General features: G+C 39.2%; 1 protein-coding gene across 2 annotated transcripts in view; it reads right to left on the bottom strand.

The window, feature by feature from the left end:
- Positions 1-24,618, bottom strand: part of suclg2 (succinate-CoA ligase GDP-forming subunit beta) — a 380,503-nt gene that overhangs the window by 251,690 nt on the left and 104,195 nt on the right. For both annotated transcript variants that reach the window (XM_063067942.1, XM_063067943.1), the window contains exon 2: positions 8,914-9,055. In XM_063067942.1, coding sequence (XP_062924012.1) covers positions 8,914-9,055 — 142 coding nt within the window. The remainder of the gene's footprint in view (positions 1-8,913; positions 9,056-24,618) is intronic.

The raw sequence follows: 24,618 nt of genomic DNA, 5'->3' as shown, positions 1-24,618 counted from the left end.
AACATTTTGAATGTTGAAAGGGTTGGACAGAGTAGATGTGGAAAGGTTGTTTCCCTTGGTGGGTGAATCCAGGACAAGAGGCCATAATCTTAGAACTAGAGGGTACCCTGTTAAAACAGAGATGAGGAGAAATTTTTTTAGCCAGAGGGTCGGTCGTGGATTTGTGGAATTCGTTGCCACATACAGCTGTGGAGGCCCGATCATTGAGGGTGTTTAAGGAGGAGATTGACAGGTACCTAATTAGTCAAGGTACCAAGGGATATGGGGAAAAAGCCGGAAATTGGAACTAGATGGGTGAATAGTTTAGCTCATGGGGGAGCTGCGGAGCAGACTCGATGGGCCGAATGGGCTACTTCTGCTCTTTTGTCTTGTGATCTTGTGATCCCAATTTGCTCATATCAGCATATACAGGCCTGTGGGTTCCATCATACCTCATTCCAGCTTCCTCATTCTCATCTAGGCAGAATAATTATTTTCTGATGTCAAAGAAAAATACTATAATCTACTTTGCATTAATATCCCTTTTCAATTCTGCAAAATAGAAAGTAGTTGTTACTTGTTTAGCAGAATTCAGCATCATTGTCTAAATATTGACTACCTTCTTTTCAACTTCATACAACTAAACATTACATTGACAACCCTCTTATTGTTACAACAATAAGAAACAGTTGCATTATATTTTCCAATTAAGCTTTTTCCCCACTGTTTTTCACTTTGTCCTTCTACTCAGTTCTTTAACTTGGTCCATGTGTTTCCATATTCAGGAAACAGGATCAGGAGCAGGACAGTTGGACCCACAATCATATTCTGCTATGCAATAAGATTAGGGGTCCTCTCTGCCTGTACACCTTCTCTCTCTTATATGAAAAATGTCAATCCGCATCTTCCACTTTCCCACTGTACAATTTCCAGAGATTAATTGTCCTGTTAATGCTCATCTGATATGTATTCATCCAACATCTGCGTCGTGGGGGTCCTTGATGATGGATGCTGCTTTCCCGTGACAACGCTTAATGTAGATGTGCTCAACGGTGGGGAGGGTTTGACTGGGCTGTATTCACAACCTTTGTAGAATTTTCTATTTAAGGGCAATAGTGTCTCCACACCAGGCTGTGATGCAACCAGTCAATATACTCTCCATCACACACCTATAGAAGTTTGTCAAAGTTTTAGACATCATGCCAAATTATCGCAAACTTCTAAGGACGTAGAGGCACTGCTGTGCTTTCTTCATGATTGCACTTATGGACTGGGCCCAAGACAGGTCCCCTAAAAAGAAAAACTGAGAAATTTAAAATTTCTGGCCCTACACACCTCTGATCCCCTCTGATGAGGACTGGCTCAAGGACCTCTGGTTTCCTCCTCCGGAAGTCAATAATCAGCTTCTTGGTCATGCTGACATGGAATGAGAGAGAGGTTGTTGTTGTGGCACCACCCAGCCAGATTTTCTATCACATCCCCCCCCCCATATGCTGATTCGTCACCACCTTTGATTTGGCCTATGACAGTGGTGTTGTCAACAAACTTAAATATGGCATTAAACAGTGCTTAGCCTCACAGTCATAAGTATAAGCAAGTAGAGCAGGGGGCAAAGCACATAGCCTTGTGGTGCACTTGTGTTGACAGAAATCATGGACGAGATGTTGTTGCCAACCCAAACTGACTGGTGTCTGCAAGTAAGGAAATCTACGATTTGACTACACAAGGAAATATTGAGGCAGGGATCGTGAAGCTTATTGATTAGTTCTGATGGGATGATGGTACTGAATGCCGAGCTGTAGCCCTTAAGACCGGAAGATACAGGAGCAGAATTAGGTCACTTGGCCCATCCAGTCTGCCCCGCCATTTGATCCAATAATCCGCTCGGCCCCAATCTCCTGCCTTCTCCCCATATCCTTTCATGCCTTGACCAGTCAAGAATCTATCAACGTCTGCCTTAAATATACACAAGGACTTGGCCTCCACAGCTGCCTGTGGCAAAGAATTAAACAGATTCACCACTCTCAGGCCTAAGAAATTCCTCATCTCCATTCTAAAAGGACGCACCTCTATTCTGCGGGTGTGTCCTCCAGTCTTAGACTCTCCCACCATAGGAAACATCCTCTCCTTTTGAAGCTAAGCGGCCCAAAAGAGTTTACCTTAACCTCTCTAATCGATTCTGGTTCATTGCGCAAAACCCAAAGTAGAATAGCTGAACCCCTAGTGGGCTCAACCACAGGCTGCTCAAAAAAGCCATCTCACAGGCATTCTAGAAATTTCCCTTATTGGAATCCAGCACCAACCTGATTTTCCCAATCTACCTGCATATTGAAATCCCTCATGACTATTGTGAGCATTGCTCTTTTGGCATGCATTTTCTATCTCCCATTGTTAATTGTAGACCACATCCTACCTACTGTTTGGGGGTCTGTATACAACTTCCAATAGGGTCTTTTTCCCTTGAGCTTGCATAGCTCTATTCACAATGATTCAAAACTTTCCAATCCTATGTCATCCCATTTTAATGATTTGATTTCATTTTTTTTTACCAACAGAGCAAGCCACCCCCTTTGCCTTCCTGCCTGTCCTTTCAATGTAATGTGTATCCTCAGACATTAAGCTCCCAACTATAATCATCTTTCAGCCACAATTTAGTGATGCCTACAATATCATATATGCCAATCTGTAACTGTGCGACAAGTTCATCTACCTTTCTCACCCATATATTGCATGCATTCAAATATAACACCTTAAATCCTGTACTCACCGTTTTCAATTTTGTCCACCATTTGCGTTGTAAATCATCCTGTTGACTGCAATTTTGCCTTAAGAACAGCCACTCTTCACTATATATTGCCTATTTGTAAATCAGCTACCTCATCTTCAGCAATAGAACTCTGGGTCCCAGCTCCCTGCCAAATTAGTTTCAGCCTCTCAAACAGCTTATTCTCTGCCATTCGATTTCTGAATGAATATTGAACCCATGAACACTACCTCTCTACCTTTTTTTGCAATAGAGAGAGAGCGAGAGAGAGCAAGAGAGATAAATATATAGATATAAAAGGAAGTGTTTTTATCATGTATTGGACTATACTGCTGCTGCATAACAACACATTTCACAATATATGCAGCCAATATTAAACTTGATTCGGATTTTCTATGTGCTACTGGATGATAGTTATTGACCAAATTACCGTGTTCTTCTTAGGCACCATTGTAATTGAAGCCAGTACGTATACACGTGTACATCATAGATGCAGTTATGGTTCTCAGCAGTAGCAGGCTTAAACAAGAATATTTGATGTTTTGAATCATTTTCAATAAGAGCAGTCATTATGGTCATCCGTGATGCTGGCACCGAGCAAAGGATTTAAGGAATGGCGAGGATGGAACTGCGGGAGGGGTGTGGGACAAGTGACAGAGAAGGAGTGCCAGGGCATGAGTATGGCATGGGTGCAAACACACTCAGCCCTGAGACACCAGGCAAGGTCATTTAATTCCAAACAAATGGATTATTGGTCATTACAGAATGTTTGTCTGGAGCTTCCTGCTCCAACCCCTCTCCCTTCTCCATTTCCCAACCAAGATTCCCCCTCTCCCTGTCCCCTTACCCCTCTCAGTCCACAGTAAAAAACCCATATAGGAATAAGGTATATCATCACTGACAAGTCATGAATTCTTTTTTGTGGCAATGCAATACATAAAATTGCTATAGTACTATGCAAAAGTATTAGGCACCCTAGCATATACGCGTACCTAAAACATTTGCACAGTACTGCATGTTGCTTGGTTACACTTAATTTTAAATTAAGAATTTTGAAGTTGAATGACTGGCTCCAAGTTTTAGATACTTTCTAACACTCAAATCACACTAAATCTTATCATTTGACCAAGCAAGTTTTCATCACACATCATTTTGGCATCAGCTGGCAGTATACCTCCTACATATCTGAAAAATCAAGTTCAACAACTACACTGGAGACCCCAGCACAGAAGACTAAGCTGACAATCCCAGTACAATAGAGAAGAAACGGTACACTCTCAAAAAAGTTTAATTTTGATGACAGACCATCTCCTCAGCCAGGTGAATTTAACATCTCCTAAAGTACTATTTCAATTGCGGATCAGCATCACAGATAAGAGTGCAGATTATCTGATTACTGCCACATATTTTGGTTAGGTGTTTCTGATATTATCACAATGACAATACTTCATAAATGCAAAGTATCTTGGATGTGCTGAAGTTGTGAAGGATGCATTAGAAATAGAAGTTTCTGCTTTCTTTGACAAACAGCAGGTCTAGCTGAATGTTGCCTCAGGAGTTCTTGGATGCAGTTGGTCACAGAACAGTTGTGTATTACATTTATCATCACCGATTGTCAGGCACTCAAATTTCCTTGGTCTAAAATTTGCAATTGGTATAATGTTCTGCTTACATAACCTATCTATTGCCTTGCAGGTTTATTCAGGAATAATTAGTCAAGTTTAGTTGATATTGAAATTTATCAAAGCAGATGCAACTATTTCAGGTGTTTTGGCACTGATATCGGGTAATGGCACCAGGAAATAAATACTGCAAGTCCCTTAACTATACCATCAGCCATCACAGCTCTTAGGTCCGGGTAAATTATCATTCAACAGAATTATCTGGATGTTCAAAATAGTAATTTAAAACTGTTTTTTTTCTAAAGTTGAGGATGATACTAAACCCATAAAAATTAATCAGGAATTTCTGTTATTTGAGCATTTCTTTCTCGCAAGTATTGTGCAGAATACAAAACAAGTACAGCTTTATACATAGTCAGTGATATGCCAAATCAGAGAATATCAAAGTCTCAAAGACTTGGTAATAATTGAGCAATGATGCTCCTTTCATAGTTCCAGTACTGTATCTTGCTTCTTCTAAGTTAATTATTCAAACTGCTAATTAATTTATTAGTTTTAGCCTCTATGTTTTGTCTCCCTCCTATAGCATTTCAGTGTCAGGAAAACATTGTGGGAATTGCATTATGATTAATACCAAAATAAAATATACAGTACTGTGCAAAAGTCTTGGGCACATCTAGATAGCTAGCATGCCCAAGACTTTTGCACTGTACTGTAATTGATAATCCAGGTTGCATTGTCCTGAGCTCAAGATTAGGGTGATAGGTTGAACTCACAAGAGACTGGGATTCCTTTCAAAAATCTCCTACTCTGCCATGTAACTGTCATAAGTGCTCAAAGCCAGCCTGACCAAAAATAATATGCCCACTTTCAAGTCTTCTGTATGAGCAAATACATATTTTATGTTGCTATACTTGCCTTGCTTTGATCTGCAAATAATCTAATACAAAAAAGTAACATCATTCCCAATACCAAGGTGGTAACTGATCAGACCAAATAGAATAAATTTTCCGATCTATCATGCATATATGAATAAAAACTACATAAGTAGAACTCTAAGAAGCACATAATGATATTTTAAATTTAAAAACATGTTAAAGATTTGGTGCACATCCAGCGTGACAGCACTAGAGACAATCTACACCCACAAAAGCACAGAAAGTTCAAGACAAGCACTTAAAATTGCATCCAAAGCCATCCATTAGTAGTACTAAAGAATCAGTCATTCTTCATTTATCCCTCTGATCATTATAAGACCATAAGACCTAGTAGCAGAATTAGGCCATTCAGCCCATTGAGCTGCGCTGGCATTACATTATGGCTGATTCAATATCCTTCTCAACCCCACTCTTCTGTCTTCTTCCTATGATTTGATGCCCTGATTAATCAAGCACCCATCAACCTCTGCCTTAAATATACCCTATCACTTGGCCTGCACAGACATCTGAGGCAAAGAATTCCATGGATTCCCCACACTCCAGCTAAATAAATTTTTCTTTATCTTTATTCTAATTGGACGTCCCTCTATTCTGAGGCTGTTCCCTCTGGTCCTGGACTTACCTACATCCACTCTATCCAGACCTTTCAGTATTCAATAGTTTTCAATGAGATTCTCCTTCATTCTCTTAAACTCCAGTGCATGTAGGCAGAGAACCATCAAATGCTCCTCACATGTTAACCCTTTCATTCCTGGGAATAATATTGTTAACTTCCTCTTGACTCTGTCTCCAATGCCAGCACTTCCTTTCCAAAAGGGCCCAAAACTGCTTACAATATGCCAAGTGTGGTCTGATCAATACCTTATAAAGACTCAGAATCACATCCTTGCGTTTGTATTGAAGTCCTTTCAAAATGAATGCTAATATTGCATTTTCCTTCCTTACCACCAACTCAGTCTGCAAGTTAACTTTTAGGAAATCCTGCAAGAAACTCCCAAGTCCTTTTGCATCCTCATTTTCTCCACATTTATAAAATAGTCCAAAATAGGTGTGGGAAGCTGGAGAAGAAATTGTGGAAGCCCTTGCAGCAATTTTTGCTTGATCTCTGGCCTCAGGTGAGGTTCTGAAGGACTGAAGAGTGGATAATACACCACCTTTTTTTAAAAAAAGGATAACAAGAACAAGCCAGGAAATCACAGGGTCCGTGTGTGTGACATCAATGGTGGTTAAATTGCTGGAGGAGATGCTGAGAAACAGAATCTAACAACATTTAGAGAGCCAGAGTCTGATCCAGGACAGTCAGGAAGGATTTGTGCAGGGAAAACTGTGTCTGATAAATCTCTTAGGATTCTTCAAGGATGACAGATGAGGGTAGAGTAGTCGATGCTATTTATATGGATTTTAGCAAGGCTTTTGTCAAGGTGCCTTATGGCAAGATACTATAAAAGATTAGATTTCATGGGATCCAGAGGGTAATAGCATAATTAGCTCAGTGGTAGGAAAGATAATACTCAAGAATTGTTTCTCAGATTGGAGGCCTGTTTCTAATAATGTACCACAAGGATCTTCGTTGTTTGAGATTTATATAAACAATTTGGATTGGGACATCCGAGGCATGGTTAGTAGGTCTACTATGATAATAAAACAGGTGGAGTTGTAGATAGTGTAGAAGGTAATGAAAACCGACTAGCTAAGCACGTGAGCTGAGGATTGGCAAATGGTTTTAAATCTAGATCTGTGTGAGGTCTTACATTTTGAGAGAAGGAACCAGGGTAGGATTTGTACAGTGAATGGCCGTGTCCTGTGGATTGTTAGGGAGCAAAAAGACCTCAGAGTACAAGTGCATATTTCACTGAAAACAGAATCATAAATTGATATGGGGTGAAGAAGTTTTTGACAGTGGTGCACATTGGACAGAACACTAAATATAGGAGGTGGGACATTATCTTGTGGTTTCATGATATGTTAGTCAGGCCGCATTTAGAATATAGTGTACAGTTTTGGTCATCGAATTATAGAAATGATGTTATTAAACTAGAAAGAGTGCAGAAAAGATTTACCAGGATGTTGCCTGAACTTAGGGGCCTGTGTTACAAGGACAGGTTCCATAGATTAAGACTTTATTCTCTGGAATGTAGGAGATTGAGGGTTACGTGATAGAAATATAGAGAGGCACAGAGAGGGTGAAAGTATGTAGTCCCCCCCCCCCGGGAAGTTGTGCTGGAGGGCATTGGCTTAAGGTCCAAGGTGAGAGATTTCAAAGAGATATCATAGGCGGCTTATTCACGCAAAGAGTAGTTGAGTAGGGCACATTAGCAACATTTAAAAGTCATCTAGACAAGTACATGGATAGAAGAGATTTAGAGGGCCATGGGCTAAATGTGGCCAGATGGGAACAGCTGACTGTGTTACGCAGTTGGCATGGACGAATTAGGCCAAAGAGCCTATTTCCATGCAGTAGGACTCTACGCTGCCTCTGTCCATCCATTAAAATCATATTCTGAGAAGTAAAATGCAAATGACATCAGCACTGATCTTCTAAGTTTTTAGTAATTTACTAATTACTGTTACAGATTATGTTACAAAGTTAACAAAAAAAAGAAGGAAAATCAGTTTACTTATCAAAACTGGTGCAATTAGTGGGTAGGAGTGAAAATTTAGGTGGCGATCTGTTGTACCAGCTGTCTACTCATTTATTTTCCAGATGATGACCTTCAGCTGTCACATCACATGAACAGCAGAAGCACCAAATGCAAGTTTAATCCAAATCTGTGTCAGTGCAGCATTCCCATCATTCTTCTTATTTGATTGGGGAGGCAGAAATAATGCCATTATCACAAGGCATGTGGGAGAGCAGCATTTCTCTGGCATAAATTCTTCGATATTCACTTTTAACTCTGCACCTCCACTGAAGCTACCGTTGGCCTTGGAATTACTGTCACAGTAACATTTTAGTGATTAACAAGCCTCGTATTATGCTACCGTGGGCATCATATAGCGTGGAGGTTAGCTCAATACTACTACAGCTCGGGGCAGCAGAGTTTGGAGTTCAATCCCAGCATCCTCAGTAAGGAGATGCATGTCCTCCCCATTGAATGCATCCAGTTTCCTCCCACAGTCCAAGGCATACTGGGTAAGTTAATTGGTCATTGTATATTGTCCCACAATTCAGTTAGGGTTAAATTGGGGTTGTTGGGGTTGCTGGGCAGCTCAGCTCGAAGGGCCAGAGGGCCTATTCTATAAACACGAGGAAATCTGCAGATGCTGGAAATTCAAGCAACACACATAAAAAATGCTGGTGAACGCAGCAGGCCAGGCAGCAACTATAAGAAGAGGTACAGTCGACGTTTCAGGTTGACAAAGGGTCTCGGCCCAAAATGTCAACTGTACCTCTTCCTATAGATGCTGCCTGGCCTGCTGTGTTCACCAGCATTTTTTAGACCTATTCTGGGCTGTATCTCTGAATAAAATAAATATTAAAAATCTTTCTATGAACACTTGTTGGCTCAATGGAATGCTAATTAAAAAGATTATCCATAATTAAACAACTTATTTTCTAACAGCTCTTTTTCAGACTGTTGCCAATACTTCCCACTACTACCCAACTTACTCAGCTTCTTAGCAGCCTCGAGGGCATCTTGTGAGTTTTCAGCCACAAAGAAACGCTGAACTGTGACACCATGATCTGCCATGATTTTCTTGCTCTGGTATTCCTGAAGGTTTAACCATCTCACAGGGATTATTTGGACCACCTGTGCAAGAGGAGAAAGGGCAAAGTGAGTGTCAGACTCACCATCTCATGCTGCTGAAAAGTTATTACAAACTTAAACCACTATTCAAATAATTGGCACATTTGCATTGCATTTGCATTGTATCAAGACGAGTAAAGTCTATCCTTTTGCCTGCTATTCATTACAGATCAACACTGTTGCTATTTTTCATTCACCATGTAATTTAATTACTCTGATTATAGTGCCTTGGGAGTCTTTCCCTGTAAACATGTTCAAAGATGCACAGACAAGATGTTAATGAAACAGGCTTTGAGAAAAAGGACAAGGTTGAGCTGTTTCGGCAGATGTCAGTGAATGTTGTCCATGCAAGCTCCTGGTTTGGTTTTGTTGTTGCCAAAATATGACAGGTCTTTGCTGTCACTGCACTGTTAAATTAAAGATAATTATTTTACCACAGTTTCAACTGCAACGAGAAGTGTCAATAATAATGATTCCATAAAATTATCCATTAGCAAGTTATATAATAAATGTTTACTAGAATTTTATAACTTTCTAAAATACACATCATAAATAGGCAATAAATGGAACACTAATTCAATTCAATGACTTGCACACGTGACTTTTGGAAAACCAGCTTTAAGGTGGTGAAATTCAGTCTTCCAAGAGTAACAACTAAGGTGACTGCTTTCTATAATTAAAAAAAATACAACCCACAGCCTTCATGACCACGCCCTCCTGCTAGAAAATGAATTCACACACGAGAGGATGGTTACCACCAAGACACTAGTAGTTTTAATCAGGAGATCAAGCAGCTGTTTCAAAGAACTTGAGAATCCGAAATCAAATAATTGCCCTTTCCTCCACTGAAAAACTTAGCAGAAGAGAATTTGTCAAAACAAAAGTCACTATTTCACATTTTAATTAGCTACAGAACCATTCCCTTAAACAGAGATAATGATGAGGAGCCTGGAAACTACAAAAAAATACTGACCTAAAAATTAATTAGATGCCATGGACTATCGATCATGAAATATCAAGCCATTGAAAAATTAAAAAGCTGGTTTAAAAATACTCTGCTTTTTAGATAAAAGTTAAGCATTTGCTTCAACTGTTCTTACCCTTATGTACTTTAAAATAATGAAAAGCAACAAATTTGAAATGGAAAATATTACAAACTTGTAAAACTTACGCAAATTAATCAAATCTGCAATTGAAAGCTTTCTCATCTGAAATCTTGTAATGGAGAAGGATATCATGAATTTTTCATACTTGAATGGCAATGTTGTAATTAATTATTTTCAAACTATGCCTTGAATGGCAGAGTGAAAGGACATAAACTAACTCATTCCAGTACCACAGCAGAGAATACCCACTTTCTTAATCTATAAACAGCTGATTGACTGAAATTACTATTATATGCAGTTATAGTTTGTAATACTCCCAGAGAAAACGCCAGTTATGAAACTTATACTTCTGGAAAGTGCCTCCATTCTGGCTATGTGACATGACGCAATCCAATCGTGTCAACTACTTGTATAATGAAACCTTCTAAAGTGTTCTTTCCTTAGAAATGGCAGATTGTGCATCACCATCCTGGATCCTGCCATGACCGCACAAGTAGGCCGCTGTAGCTTGCTTCTGGAGGAGCCCACTGTTTACTTTGTCGTATTCCCCTTTCTCGGAAAGGTCAAGATGTACGATGAGGGTAAAAAGGAAAGGCAACATTTCTTTTTTGCCCTCAAAGTATGTAATAAAGTAAGAAAAAAATTGCAAACAGTACATGAACGGCCTCTGGGTTGTTCAGGAAATTGACTTCCAGGGTCCCTCTGAGCTGTTCACAACAAAAGACACTAGAAACATATATGTATACATACACACACAAACTGTTAAGAGTGGCTTCCTCAGAATGTATTTACTTACTGCCCGTTACACCGCCAGCATTTAGGGCAGCAATGAAAGGTCATCCATCTCTGTCTGTATAGAAGTATTCTTCATTTGTGTTTCTTCCGTAACAATTGTTTTCTGACCAGTCAGCGTTGTTAGCCCTGAGCTGAACCTCCGAACCTGGAGGACCAGTGGACCACTCTTAGTCTGGCCTCTACTCTCAGACCTGTTTGGCATGGGTGACCCTACCAAGAGCCAAAGCACAAAGCCCTGACTCCAGCCGGGTCACCGAGGCATGTATGCCTCCAAATCATACAAGGTTGTGGTCCTCTTAGACCTCCTCATTAGAATATCATGAGAATATTCAAATTATACTCCAACCATCATTAAGTTTGCTGTCTTTTCCTCATCAGAAGTACAGTGTTGATTTTAGAAAGTGAATCGCACTTATTTTTTTAAATTAAGACACAGTATGAAATAGACTCTTCCTGCCCTTCGAACCACAGCTCCCAGCAATTCCCTAATTTTAACCATAGCTGAATCACGGGACAATTTACAATGACTAATTAACCTACCAATCAGTATGTCTTTAGACTGTGGGAGGAAACCAGTGCACTCAAAGGAAACCCACGTGGACACAGGCAAGACGTGCGAACTCTTTGCAGACAGGGGTGGGAATAGAACCCAGGTCACTGGTACTGTAAAGCGTTGCGCTAACCACTAAGCTCTGTCACCCTTCGCACAGTAATGTGTGTGAAATTTTCTTCACATACAAAATTAAGGATGGGCAATAAATGCAGGATTCTCAACAACAGCCACAGACAGTAAGCAAATTTAAAAAGGAGTGGATCTTGCTATTCTCAAAATTGTGGCATGCATCTTACGAAAACAATCTGAGAAAATGTTAATTTCTAACACTAAACAGGTAGGTTGTTTATTAACACTACTCTTCGTCTTCTTGTCTGATACAGTTAAGAAGTGAATTGAAAAATATCATGGCACAGTTGGATACAGAAGGGTAGGAGTAGTCTTTTGGGGAGAAATAGTTTGACTGTATGTAATTGGAAGGGATATCAGACATGATTTTTCATTGAATACTCACCTGCTATAACTCATTAATTCATTTATGCTTATTCAATCCCCAAGTGCATGTCTGTTGGCAAATATAGATGTGATTTCCCCACACAAAAGAGTGGCGGAGAAACAGTGAGCCAAAGGGCCTGTTTCCTTTATGAATTTCTGACACTGGTTCACTTCTGGCTACAAATTAGCCCATTCAATTAAATTAAATTAATCCTCTAGCTATTTATAGAACATAGATCTATCTGCTTACAGTGCCTATTGAAAGTGTTCTGAGAGGCTTTTCGAATTTCTAAGATAAAAATGTAAACTATATGCTTTTTAAAAAAAAATCAGACACAAAGGATCAGTGGACCCTTTAAACACTTTTTTCCCTCCTGAAATGTAATAATGTGCATCAATAAAACTAGTAACCACCTAATTACTTTGCTTCCAGGCCATTTAAAAATCAGGTCATACCCAGAATTAGGCACTTGCTATAGGAATGCTCATACTTTGAAAACAAACTCAAAATAAGACTATACCATGTTAAGTAGATCTCTAAATTCATTTCAATGCAAAGACAGAAAGATTTGTGTCCTTCCACACAATCCAAATGCACTAATTTATGAAATATATTAGCTTTGATATTCACAGCATTTTACTGGAATGAAAACCGCATTAACAAAAATCACAAACAATAAAATCTTTTAAAAAAGCAGAAATTTGACTTCAAAAATATCACATCATTAATTGGTTCCCTCAGAAAGAGCATTTTCAGGAAATGCAACTATTACAGGTTAAATTTACTTGAGATAGTGGCATCTGTCCTCACAACTCTGACCTCAGAATCTCTCCAATGGCTGTTCCTTTGGATCTTGCAATCAAGGATGAATTGTTTCCTCTCCAGTTTTGTGAAGTGGCTGATGATGCCAATGTGGGAATTGCAGACTCTTCCATAAATGGGGCAGGAGGTGTCACTCAAACGATGGTGTTATTAACACCATTAGCACTCTCAGCCAGTGGAGATCGCTAGCAAGGAATGATTAGATGTTATAATAATTGTGGAAGAGGGATTAGAAGGGGAAAACAGGCAGAAGAATCTGGGCAGATTTCAGAGGAATAATGCCCATAAGGCACAATCCTTGTGGAGAAAGCACTTAAAAGGAAAAGACTGTCAGAGAGTTATCTGCAAAGATGAGAATGCCCTCTATTAAGTAATTTGGGATCCTTGCATTATAACCCAACTGTTCCTTCCAGGTGTAAACATAAAATTCACATTTATTAAAAAAGAAAGGTTCTCCAGATTGCCTGTAGAATATTTATTGCCCATTGTGATGTAGTAGTGAGCTGCTGAGTGTGCAAATATCTGAGAGTGAGAGTGACCTTGATTTTGACTTTGAAACTAACTATTAATCTGCTAAATTAACCTTTAAGAAGCACACACTGTCCATACCTTAAAGACTGTCAGTAACTCATTGCAAAACAAAAAATTAACATGATTATGAATAAAGTGGATGTGGAGAAGATAGTTCCATATGTAAGAAGGTCTAGGATCCAAGGACACAGCCTCAGAATGAGATGAGAAGGAATTCCATCAGCGAGAGGGTGCTGAATACATTTCTACAGAGGGTAGTGGAGGCCAAGTCATCAGATGCAATTAAAGCAACACACATAAAAGTTGCTGGTGAACGCAGCAGGCCAGGCAGCATCTCTAGGAAGAGGTGCAGTCAATGTTTCAGGCCGAGACCCTTCGTCAGGACTAACTGAAGGAAGAGTGAGTAAGGGATTTGAAAGTGGGAGGGGGAGGGGGAGATCCAAAATGATAGGAGAAGACAGGAGGGGGAGGGATGGAGCCAAGAGCTGGACAGGTGATTGGCAAAAGGGATACAAGAGGATCATGGGACAGGAGGTCCGGGAAGAAACGGGGGGGGGGGGGGGAACCCAGAGGATGGGCAAGGGGTATATTCAGAGGGACAGAGGGAGAAAAAGGAGAGTGAGAGAAAGAATGCGTGCATCAAAATAAGTAACAGATGGGGTACGAGGGGGAGGTGGGGCATCAGCGGAAGTTAGAGAAGTCGATGTTCATGCCATCAGGTTGGAGGCTACCCAGACGGAATATAAGGTGTTGTTCCTCCAACCTGAGTGTGGCTTCATCTTTACAGTACAGGAGGCCGTGGATAGACATGTCAGAATGGGAATGGGATGTGGAATTAAAATGTGTGGCCACTGGGACATCCTGCTTTCTCTGGCGGACAGAGCGTAGATGTTCAGCAAAGCGGTCTCCCAGTCTGCGTCGGGTCTCGCCAATATATAAAAGGCCACATCGGGAGCACCGGATACAGTACATCACCCCAGTCGACTCACAGGTGAAGTGTTGCCTCACCTGGAAGGACTGTTTGGGGCCCTGAATGGTGGTAAGGGAGGAAGTGTAAGGGCATGTGTAGCACTTGTTCCACTTACAAGGATAAGTGCCACGAGGGAGATCAGTGGGGAGGGATGGGGGGGGACGAATGGACAAGGGAGTTGCGTAGGGAGCGATCCCTGCGGAATGCGGGGGGGGGGAGGGAAAGATGCGCTCCATCCCTCCCCCTCCTGTCTTCTCCTATCATTTTGGATCTCCCCCTCCAACTTTCAAATCCCTTACTCACTCTTCCTTCAGTTAGTCCTGACGAAGGGTCTCGGCCTGAAACGTCGACTGCACCTCTTCCTAGAGATGCTGCCTGGCCTGCTGCGTTCACCAGCATCTTTTATGTGTGTTGCTTGAATTTCCAGCATCTGCAGAATTCCTGTTGTTAGATGCAATTAAAGCACAGAATGATAGGTTTTTGATTGGTAAAGAAGTTAAAAGGATTACAGGAAGTCACGAGCATGAGATTGAAAAAATTTGCCATGTTTGAATAGTGGAGCAGACTCAATGGACTGAATGGCCCATCTGCTCATCTTATCGTCCTACGGTCCATTTCAGGAAAATCTGGACTATTGTTAGTTTTTTGAATACAGCCAGTTTCCCCAAGCTTGCCTAAATTGAAGTAATCTTACTGGTAATTCACAGCTTTTTATGACCTTTTTTTTAAATAATTAATTCTGTGGACACTGCAACTTCAAGCATGTTCTCAAATTTATTAGAACTTGCAGTTGGAATTTCAGTGAAGCTGACTCTTTGCTGAAATCATCTGATCTAAGTGATAGGGTGCTGTTTTACAGTTCTTCATTGAGCAATTAATGTAGAATCAAGAAATGATGTGAACTTCATCTTTTACATTCCACTTTTGCTGCTAAATCTACTGAAAACATTCTTTCTTGCTGAATAAGGCATAACTGAGTCCAAATTAATGCTGGGTATTCTTTCAGGAAGCCTGATTTTGTTTCCAGAATAAACCTTGCCCATGGACTTCCTCTGACCGTTTTGACAGATCATGGGACAGGTTTTCTGATCTGTCAAAGGATTTCAATGTTTCCAATATTCTTTCATGTAGAAACATTTAAAACAGTGTATATGAAATGATAAAAACTAAATTTAAAATTATTAGAAATGTAATAATCACTAAAATAAACATTTTAAATAATTACATTAGCTAAATATAAATAATTTTTAAAATATGTACCTTATTCTTAACTTAGTTTGTCATAATTTTACCATCTCCTATCCAAGTGAATAATCTCACAGCATATGCTGAGGGCTGTTGTGAAATCTGAGCAAACCTACTGCTGTAACAGCCAGAAGATGCTAAAGGGCATCGACCAGATAAATTAAGTGTTTTTTGCATTGACACTGAGAAATACCAGCAAAACCTGATGCAATAAATGGCTCATTTCCTTATTAATTTTAAATCGTCGTCTTTTAATCAACAATCTAAGACTAACACAAAGTTTTTGTTTACACTTTTGTGCCAGCATTTTATGATGGGTTAATTAATGGCAGTTCAACTTATATCTTTATCTTCTAATCAGTTTACAATTTACTTCTTTAGCAATGGTCAAAATAGAGGAAACACTGATGAATGCATAGCCATGTGCTTTCAAATACTTTGGTAATGGTGATACATATCCTCTGTGAAAATCAGTCACATCTGATCAGTGGGGAACAGAGAAAAACATATTTTTGGGAATGTACAGTTTCAATTGAATTTGCTCAATAAACTATAGATCAAACACGTTTCCTAATGTCCTAAAGGTAATAGCCTGATGCTCCAATATCAACAAACAACTGAAAATTCAACATTCCTTCCAGAATCATCAACTAGGGCAGAAGAATTTTAATGGCCAAAAGACCTTAAGACATAGGAGAAGAATTAAGTTATTCTCTCCATTGAGTGCGCTCTGCATTACATCATGGCTGACCCATTAACCCATTAACCCTCTCAACCCCATTATCCTGCCTTCTCCCTCTAACCTTTGATGCCCTGACAAATCAAGAACTTATCAAGCTCTGATTTAAATATACCATTCGATTTGGCCATCTGTGGCAATGAATTCCACAGATTTTGCCAGCCTCTGGCTGAAGAAATTTCTCCTCATCTGTTCTAAAGGGACGTTCTTCCATTCTGATGCTATGCCCTTTGGTACTAGAATTCAATTGAACTGACTTTATTACATACATCCTTCATATACGTGACGAGTAAAAATCTTTACGTTATGTCTCCGTCTAGATGTGCAAAGTATAGTAATTTATACTAAAAAGTACGTACAACAGGACAGTCAATATAACATAGAAATACAATTGTATCAACATGAATTAATCAGTCTGATGGCCTGGTGGAATAAGCTGTCCCGGAGCCTGTTGGTCCTGGCTTTCATGCTACAGTACCATTTCCTGGATGGTAGCAGCTGGAACAGTTTGTGGTTGGGGTGGATCAGGTCCCCAATGATCCTTCAGGATCCCACCATAGGAAACATCCTCACCACAATCACTGCATCTTGTCCTTTCTATATTCAATGGGTTTCAATAGGATCACCCCTCATTCTTCTAAACAGTGAAAACAAGACTAGAGCCATTAAATACTCCTCCTACGTTAACCATTTAATTCCCTAGATCATTCATAAACCTTCTCTGGAAGCTCTCCAATGCCAGCACATGCTTTCTGAGATAAGGGTATCAAAGCTGCTCATCATATTCCAAGAAGAATATTAAACAGTCAAACCCAGAAGCTTCAACTTCAACTGTGTCTTACAGTGCAGCAATAATTCAATTAGAGTTATAGTCTATATAACATTATGAGAACTAATTAATAGGGATCAGATGACTAGAAATACATACATATTGATCAACTGGCATATCAATCAAGTGATAAATCACTTGCTGATTTAAGACATACGAGTAAAGCATGACAAAGGACATTATGCTACAAGACATCTAAATACATATGGTCTATTTCTACCACTATTAGAAAAGGTCAGTAAAATTGAATATGGGTCTCTTACAACTGGATGCATGAGAAAATTAAATTGAAATAAAGTATTGATTGAAATAATAATCAAGTGCTATATATATTTTCTTCGTAGAAAATATTCTAGAAACAGTGAGCAATCGTGAGTTAAGTAAAACGAGGACATCAAAACTAATTGCTGGTAAGATAAAGGTGCTAGAGAAATTCATAAGATTAAATGCCAAAAATATCTCTGCAAATTAGAGATCTAATCCTTCTATTCATAAATGAGACTATTATAGGGATATGTGAATATTTAAGTACAATTGATAAATAGACAACTTAAGTGAAAGCTTGTCATGAGGTCCCTAGTTTAAAATTTAAACATACTGCAACTTTGGTTTCTCTCCTTACCTCCCATAATTTCAATTCACATCTTTTCCTTTTCTGCCATATCGTATTATAATTTTCCAAGTGCCCTGTAACATTTACTCTTAGTATAGTCAGGCTCACTGGACTACTGGACAATAATTTCATTTATAAGTTGGCAACTGCAATTAATTACAAAAGATTAGAGCTATATTGAAACAGAACTATATCCATGTCTTAGTTAGGGAAACAAAATCCCACACATGACTCTATTAATGATACAAATGAAAATGAGAAAGCAAGCTAGAATGAGGATACAAAGAGCTGGCAAAGGATGTGAAGGATATTCACTTTATTTGGGTCAGGAGGCTTTTTTGTGCCATGCACAACTTTCTAAACACAGCATTTCTGAGCTCCTAAAGATCAAAGTGTTAACTTTAAGTAAATTAAACTTCCATCTGATACTCTTTGTTTAGCTTCTGGTCACAAACAGGAGCCAGTCTTCAGTTCTTAATGCAAATGGTAAGCAGTAATCAGTTTGAAGTTAGAAAGACAGCTTTGTAAACAAACATTGTCATTAACAGACTCGCTAGACCCACAGCATCTAGGTTTGTTGCTCAAGGGTTGTAGTACAAGACAACAGATTATTTAATTTACACAAACTGCTGGAGGAACTCAGTAGGCCAGGAGGCATCTATGGAAAAGAGTACAGTCGACTGTAGCTTTTTCCCCCACAGATGCTGCCTGGCCTGCTGAGTCCCTCCAGCTGTTTGCGTATGTTGCTTGGATTTCCAGCATCTGCAGATCTTCTCGTTTGTGATTGGGTTATTTAATTTGGCTTGTTTCAAACTAGACAAAAGTGGTTAAGTTGTTTAGTTCAAAAAGGCTTACAGACCAGATTGAAATTACCATTTAGCATATCAATAGCTGATTTGTTGATAGTTGAAAGGTGTATGCACAGGGAGTCAACTTCACAGAATTAATTGTAGATACTTGGGATCTCTATCACCAGAATATTTTAGACCGTGTTAAAAGTTATCTGAAAAAATATCTTGTGTGTGAAGTCACCCAAGTGGCAGAGAAACAGTATAAGTTTAGAGAGCAATTCAGGCTTTTCAGAAATGGTCTAGGAACATCAAAAAATGACAAAAATACAAGGTGAACTATAATCCATTTTTCTGCATTCAATCTCTGTGACAGATGATCCATTTGACTGCAGCTCATGGGTATGTCGTTTTAGCTTATAGGAATTTTACCTATGTTTAGAAAACACTTTGCGTTTTAGAAATCATTCTTATGCAAGAAATCTTTTATAAGATAGAAGTCCTCTGTGAGTTTTCATTTTTAAAAAATGTTTGGATTTAAACCAAGTACCACTAAAAATAAATGAACCATGTTTAAACTACTTTGTTAGCTGGAAATATCTCCTCCTTGGTAGGGAGAGGGAGACCACCACTCAAATAGTCAGGTATTGTCAGCTAAACCCACCCTGGAGGAAGAAAAGGGAAGTGAAGTAATTGCTGAAGATTGGGTAGTTAAAGTATAATCTGTCTTTAGAGAGGGTACTTATGGCTAGTTATATCGGATAGGGCTCAAGGCCTTCATTTGAGTTCAGAAACTCGCAGTCAGCAAACCCAATATGATCATAAGAGTACCAGACAGGAATATGATGGCTGGCATATAGTGTTTAGAAATACAGAGGAATCCACTTAAAAAAAGTGGTAATCAGTATCTATATACTACTAAAACTATCACGCTCTGTCTGTTTGTGACCTCCAATTAGCGCAAACTGTGCATTAAGCGGCACTTTTTTTGGCTACATCAAATTAAAATCCGCTAACTTACAGAATGCTGGCAGAGTTCAGGGCTATATATTGATATAAAATTGCTCATTCGCCAAAATCAACAGGCTCCCTTTTAACCCGAGAGCCGATCCGCCATCATGGAAATCAGGACGGACAGCCCGACGCAAGCGCACGGCCAGCCTCAGCAGCAACTCCTACCGGAGCAGAAGGGCAAGGCAGCTCTGTTTCGAGCAGTCACATTCTGCTAATCATTATCTGCATGTGCAGGATTGGGACAGATCTAACTGCCACCCATCAATAACAGATAATTAAATCTTATTGTGATGATGTACTTCGAGACATCCATCAAACCCTTTGCTGCAGTCAAAGGACAGCGGTGACTATATCATGTCCATTTAGGAGAGTGCCAACCACATCATCAAGAATAATCAGCATCCTTTGGTGTTAGTGCTTCGTATCTTCTATCCAGCATTAGGGTAAAAAAAAATGGTCAGCCTAATTATGCTGCGTGAAAGGGAAGGGGGACATTATGGTCAAGAGATGACACCAAACGTCATCGGAAAGCGGCAAGAAGAGGGAGAGAACAAGAATCGGATGAGGCCAGGGCCGCAAGTCTCCAGGATCAAAGAGTCAGGACAAAAAAAGATGACAGAAGAAGAGAGAGAGGAGAAGAGGCAGCACATCTCCAGGATCAGAGACAAACAACAAACAGCAGAAGAGATGAAGAGACGAGAGATGAAAGGACTGCACATCTTCAGAATGACAACAAGAGGCACAAGGGTGGCAGATAAACCTGAAATGCTGCCATCATTTGGTGTCCTTCGTTAAATGAGGAGGAGCTATATTTGCTTTGCTACGTGTCATTCTTCTTTAATAAACTGAGGTTTTCTACTTCAGTTTCCAAAGCAAAGTGATACCAATAGCATTCAGGAAAATTTAATGTTCATTCTGGTCACATCAGACTGCACTACCTTTCTATCAAAGGATACCCAACGTGTCACCCCGTTGTCTGGTACTTGTTTATTTGTAAAAACGAGAGACACTGAGGAATCTTTATACATGGATCTCTAAAAATTATGATGCAAGTACGCCAAGCAATAGCTAAGCAAATTTTATACTACATTTGATTACATAGACATTGAAATTTAAGGGTAAAGTCTCAGTGCAAGTAATTGGGCTTAGTGAAACGACTGCTGGTAAGCTGAGTACAGTTTAGGTCACCATTATTTGTCTCACTGAGAATGCAATAAAGATTGAATTGCAATGAAGAGAATATCTAATAAGAGAACAAACGGACCAAGTCTTAACCAAGTTTCAGAACAATTAGAGGTGGTGTCATTGAAACATATATTAATACTAAAAAGAATTTAAAAAGCTAGATCATCAGCTTCATACCAAATCATCGACCACTTAGGATTGAGATGAAGAAAGTCTTGTTCATTTAAAATGCTGAGTCTTTGGACTTTTATTTAGCTAAATAGAGTAGAAGAGCTTTTCCTGTTCCTTTTAAACATGATTCTGAAATATTTTAGTGGATGTACTATTTTTCTTACTGCGTAAGATGAAAACCTCAAACAAGCCTTTAGTCAAAATTAGTCATTAGAAAGCATGGAATAAATGGAATAAGCAAAATAAACAGAGTGCTTAATGGACAGCAACACCAAATTAATATTATAGAGCAGTTTATCTTTGACCAGCGGTCTCAATTCACAAAGCATAACTTTGACATTCTATCATTAATTATTGCTTTGTTACTACTAAAGGGTCAATTGCACAACCAGTATTTCAATATTTGAAAATGATTTAACCATGAAAGAAACAGAGCATTCACTTGGCAACTTCCATGATCAATTCATCAAATTAATTGGAATTACAGTATTTTACACGAGAGTATGATATCCCATTTAAGCAAAAGAGGGTTCCTAAAATAAAAGAGATAGATGACTTATTATTTTCTTGATAATTAGACAAACACACCAACATATGATACGGCCATCCAAATCAATAAGCTATGAACTTCGCAAATATGCTCCTTAGCCAGTTAAAACTGCTACACACTAATATGCTAGAAGATTGGCACATTGCTTGCAGAGGAATGTCACATTTACCATCTAGGAGCTAGAAAACATAACTAACAGAAAAATACCAATTCCATTCCCCTCTCAGTACCTGCAGCAGGAGACAATTGACATGTTCGGAATCTGGAGTAAATTGTTACCAGAATTCAAAAAGAAAATGACAAGCATTGATCTCCTGTAAAACATGGCCAAGGAAGCAATCTTTGCTAACTTCTACTCTTCTCAATCTGGAAAAATCTAATCAGAATCAGAATCAAGTTTAATATCACCAGCGTATGTCAAGAAATTTGATAACTTTGTGCCAGCAATACAACGCAATGCATGATAAATATAGAAAAAAAATGAATTATGTATGGACACCCCTTTTCTGAGGCACCGCTCCTTGAAGGTGTCTTAGATACTACAGAGGTTAGTACGCATGATGGAGCTGACTAATTTTACAACTCTGTAGCTTCTTTCAATTTTGTGCAGCAGCCCCCCCATACCAGATAGTGTTGTAGCCATGCAGAATGCTGTCCATGGTACATCTGTAGAAGTTTGAGTGTTGTAGCTGACAAACCTCCTCATAATCCTCAGGAAATATAGCCACTGTCATGCCTTCTTTCTAGCTGCATGGATGTGTTGGGACCAGGTTAGAATCTCAGATATACTGAAATTGCTCACTCTCTCCACCAAAGTGAACATATGCCACTTAATGGTATGTTGATCATGAAACAGGCAAAGATCTATCACAACAAACTGAAAATTAAAGGTAATTGTGAATATTCAGCAGGCTGGTTGCAGAAATTTAAGAGAAGGCCAGAACAAGTCTGAAATGATGACTGTTTTTTATACTGTACCTGACATAAGACCCAAATTTAAAATACAGTGTACAATAAACCTTTTAATCAAAACACGGCATCATAGGTGGAAACTGAGAGCCTGCCGTTGTTTGTTGTTCAACCACAGATTCAGGTATTCTCCCGATGCTGCTGTGCTGCTTTTGTTACCCTAAACACATTATATTTGCATTATATTAATGGTGTGTAATAATTTTTACTGTTAAGTACATATATATGGAGACTGCTTACCGGTAGCACACAAATTCAGAGTCGGAAATTATAGTGATCCTAAGCTACCTCAATATACATTCCAAAATCTGGAAAAACTTCAAAATCCAAAACACTTCATTCCCAAGTATTTCAGATTAGGGATACTTAACCTGTATTGGCATTATTGGTTTATTTTTAAAATAGCAATTGTGAAGACATCATGTGTGAGTTAGTTACAACCAGTGTCTTTTACAGACTGTGTATAGAACAATATTATTGGGAGTTTAAGTCACATAAATATTCTATTTGTAGCTCGCTGTATGTTCTGAACTTCAGAAGGCTGTCTGATGCTCAATCAGATTTATGTATTTCAATATATTTCTATTCTTCGCTTAATTTAGGGACAACATCAGCTTAAATGTACAACCATAACAGCAGGGCAAAACAGCTGCCCAAACCAATGTTTCCAGGCAGCACCCTGGCCAAAGAATGAAAAATCAAAGAACTTTCATTCCCTTCAACCATTGTGTAACTGATTCACGTCAATTTGGAGGAACTCAGTGGGCCAAGTAGGGGAAGGAAAAAATCAGGACTGATACAGGGTTTCATCCTGAAATGTTAACAATTCCTTTCCTCCCACTGATGCTGTCCAATGTGTTGAGTTCCTCCAGCAGATTGTTTGTTGCTCCAGATTCTAGTGTCTCTTGTGTCTCCATGTCAAAGTAATACCTGGCAGATTGTACAGAACTATTGTAAACTATGCCTTCACTATAATGAATACAATTGTTTGCAACAGGATTTGTCTATTTTCTGCTCCATGAAGAATGAAAGATACAAACAGAGCTGGAGTCCTCAAAGCAAGTTCTTGTATAGTAAAATCTTACACCTTGATCATCTTTATGTATCAACACAGTTACATATTCCACAGGATGTATCCAGCAATATCAAAGAGGAACCTAGTGAAGAGAAAAGAATGTTGAGTTTGTACTCTTAACCATGTGCCTTAAATGTGCCATGTACTGTTGTGTAACTGCAAATGACTTGTAGACAATTTTGCTCAAAACAGTGGCCAAAGTGGAAGGCTGGGTATTTGACATGGATGCTTTCATGCAAAAGGTCTCAGAAAACTAGACACCACTAAGAACGTCAGTGTTATATGCAAACACCTCTCTACATGATTCATGGAGAATTAAACAATGCCTAATGAACTTGCACTGTTGGCTTCAGTGTTACAGGACAATCATTGTGGGAACTTCTGTGATACATTATTTTGCACTAATGTTAATATAGACACTTTGAGGAGAATCTTCAATATCTTGTCAGCTACTCAATATTTTGTCTTTGAACTCAGCAAGATTCAAATAACAGTTTCCTAGCTCTGATCAGGAATAAGAAGAATGATTCTGAAGATCCATAATTGTAACTATTCTGCCACTTCCACTGGCAGCCCATTCCATATGCCCACTGCGATGGATATTCAATGTCCTGGGCCAGGAGTATGGGGGGGGGTCTTTTTGTTAAGTTCAGCAGCTGACACTTCCAGGGATCAAAGAGCTGCTTTTGAGTTGGTTAAACTCCCAACCAATAATTCCTTTCTCAGCTTCTTGACATAAATAAGAACCAGTCTTCAATTCTTAATGTAAATAGTCAGTCGGAAATTAAAAGGGCAGCTTTGCAACAAACAGTACTATCTATAGAGCACAGGATGCTGTCCCACAGCATGGGACGGACTGCTCAAGAGATGCAGTCCAAAATAGTGCAGCTGTGTTAATTGGGCCTGCATCAAACCAGACAACACTGGCTAAGTTAATTAGTTCAAGAAAGCTTGCAGACCAGACTGATACTATCACATAGCACATCAAGTAGCTGATCAATCAACAGTCTGAAGACTTGTGTACTCAGAGGAGTCAGCCCGCACCATATTAATTTTGGGTGCCTGGGATCTCTGGTTCCAGAAGCTTTTAGACCATATGTGTGAATTTCCTAACA

The sequence above is a fragment of the Mobula hypostoma genome, chromosome 15 (assembly GCF_963921235.1).
Source record: "Mobula hypostoma chromosome 15, sMobHyp1.1, whole genome shotgun sequence".
Taxonomy (NCBI): Eukaryota; Metazoa; Chordata; class Chondrichthyes; order Myliobatiformes; family Myliobatidae; genus Mobula; species Mobula hypostoma.
This window is presented reverse-complemented; position numbering and strand designations above follow the sequence as displayed.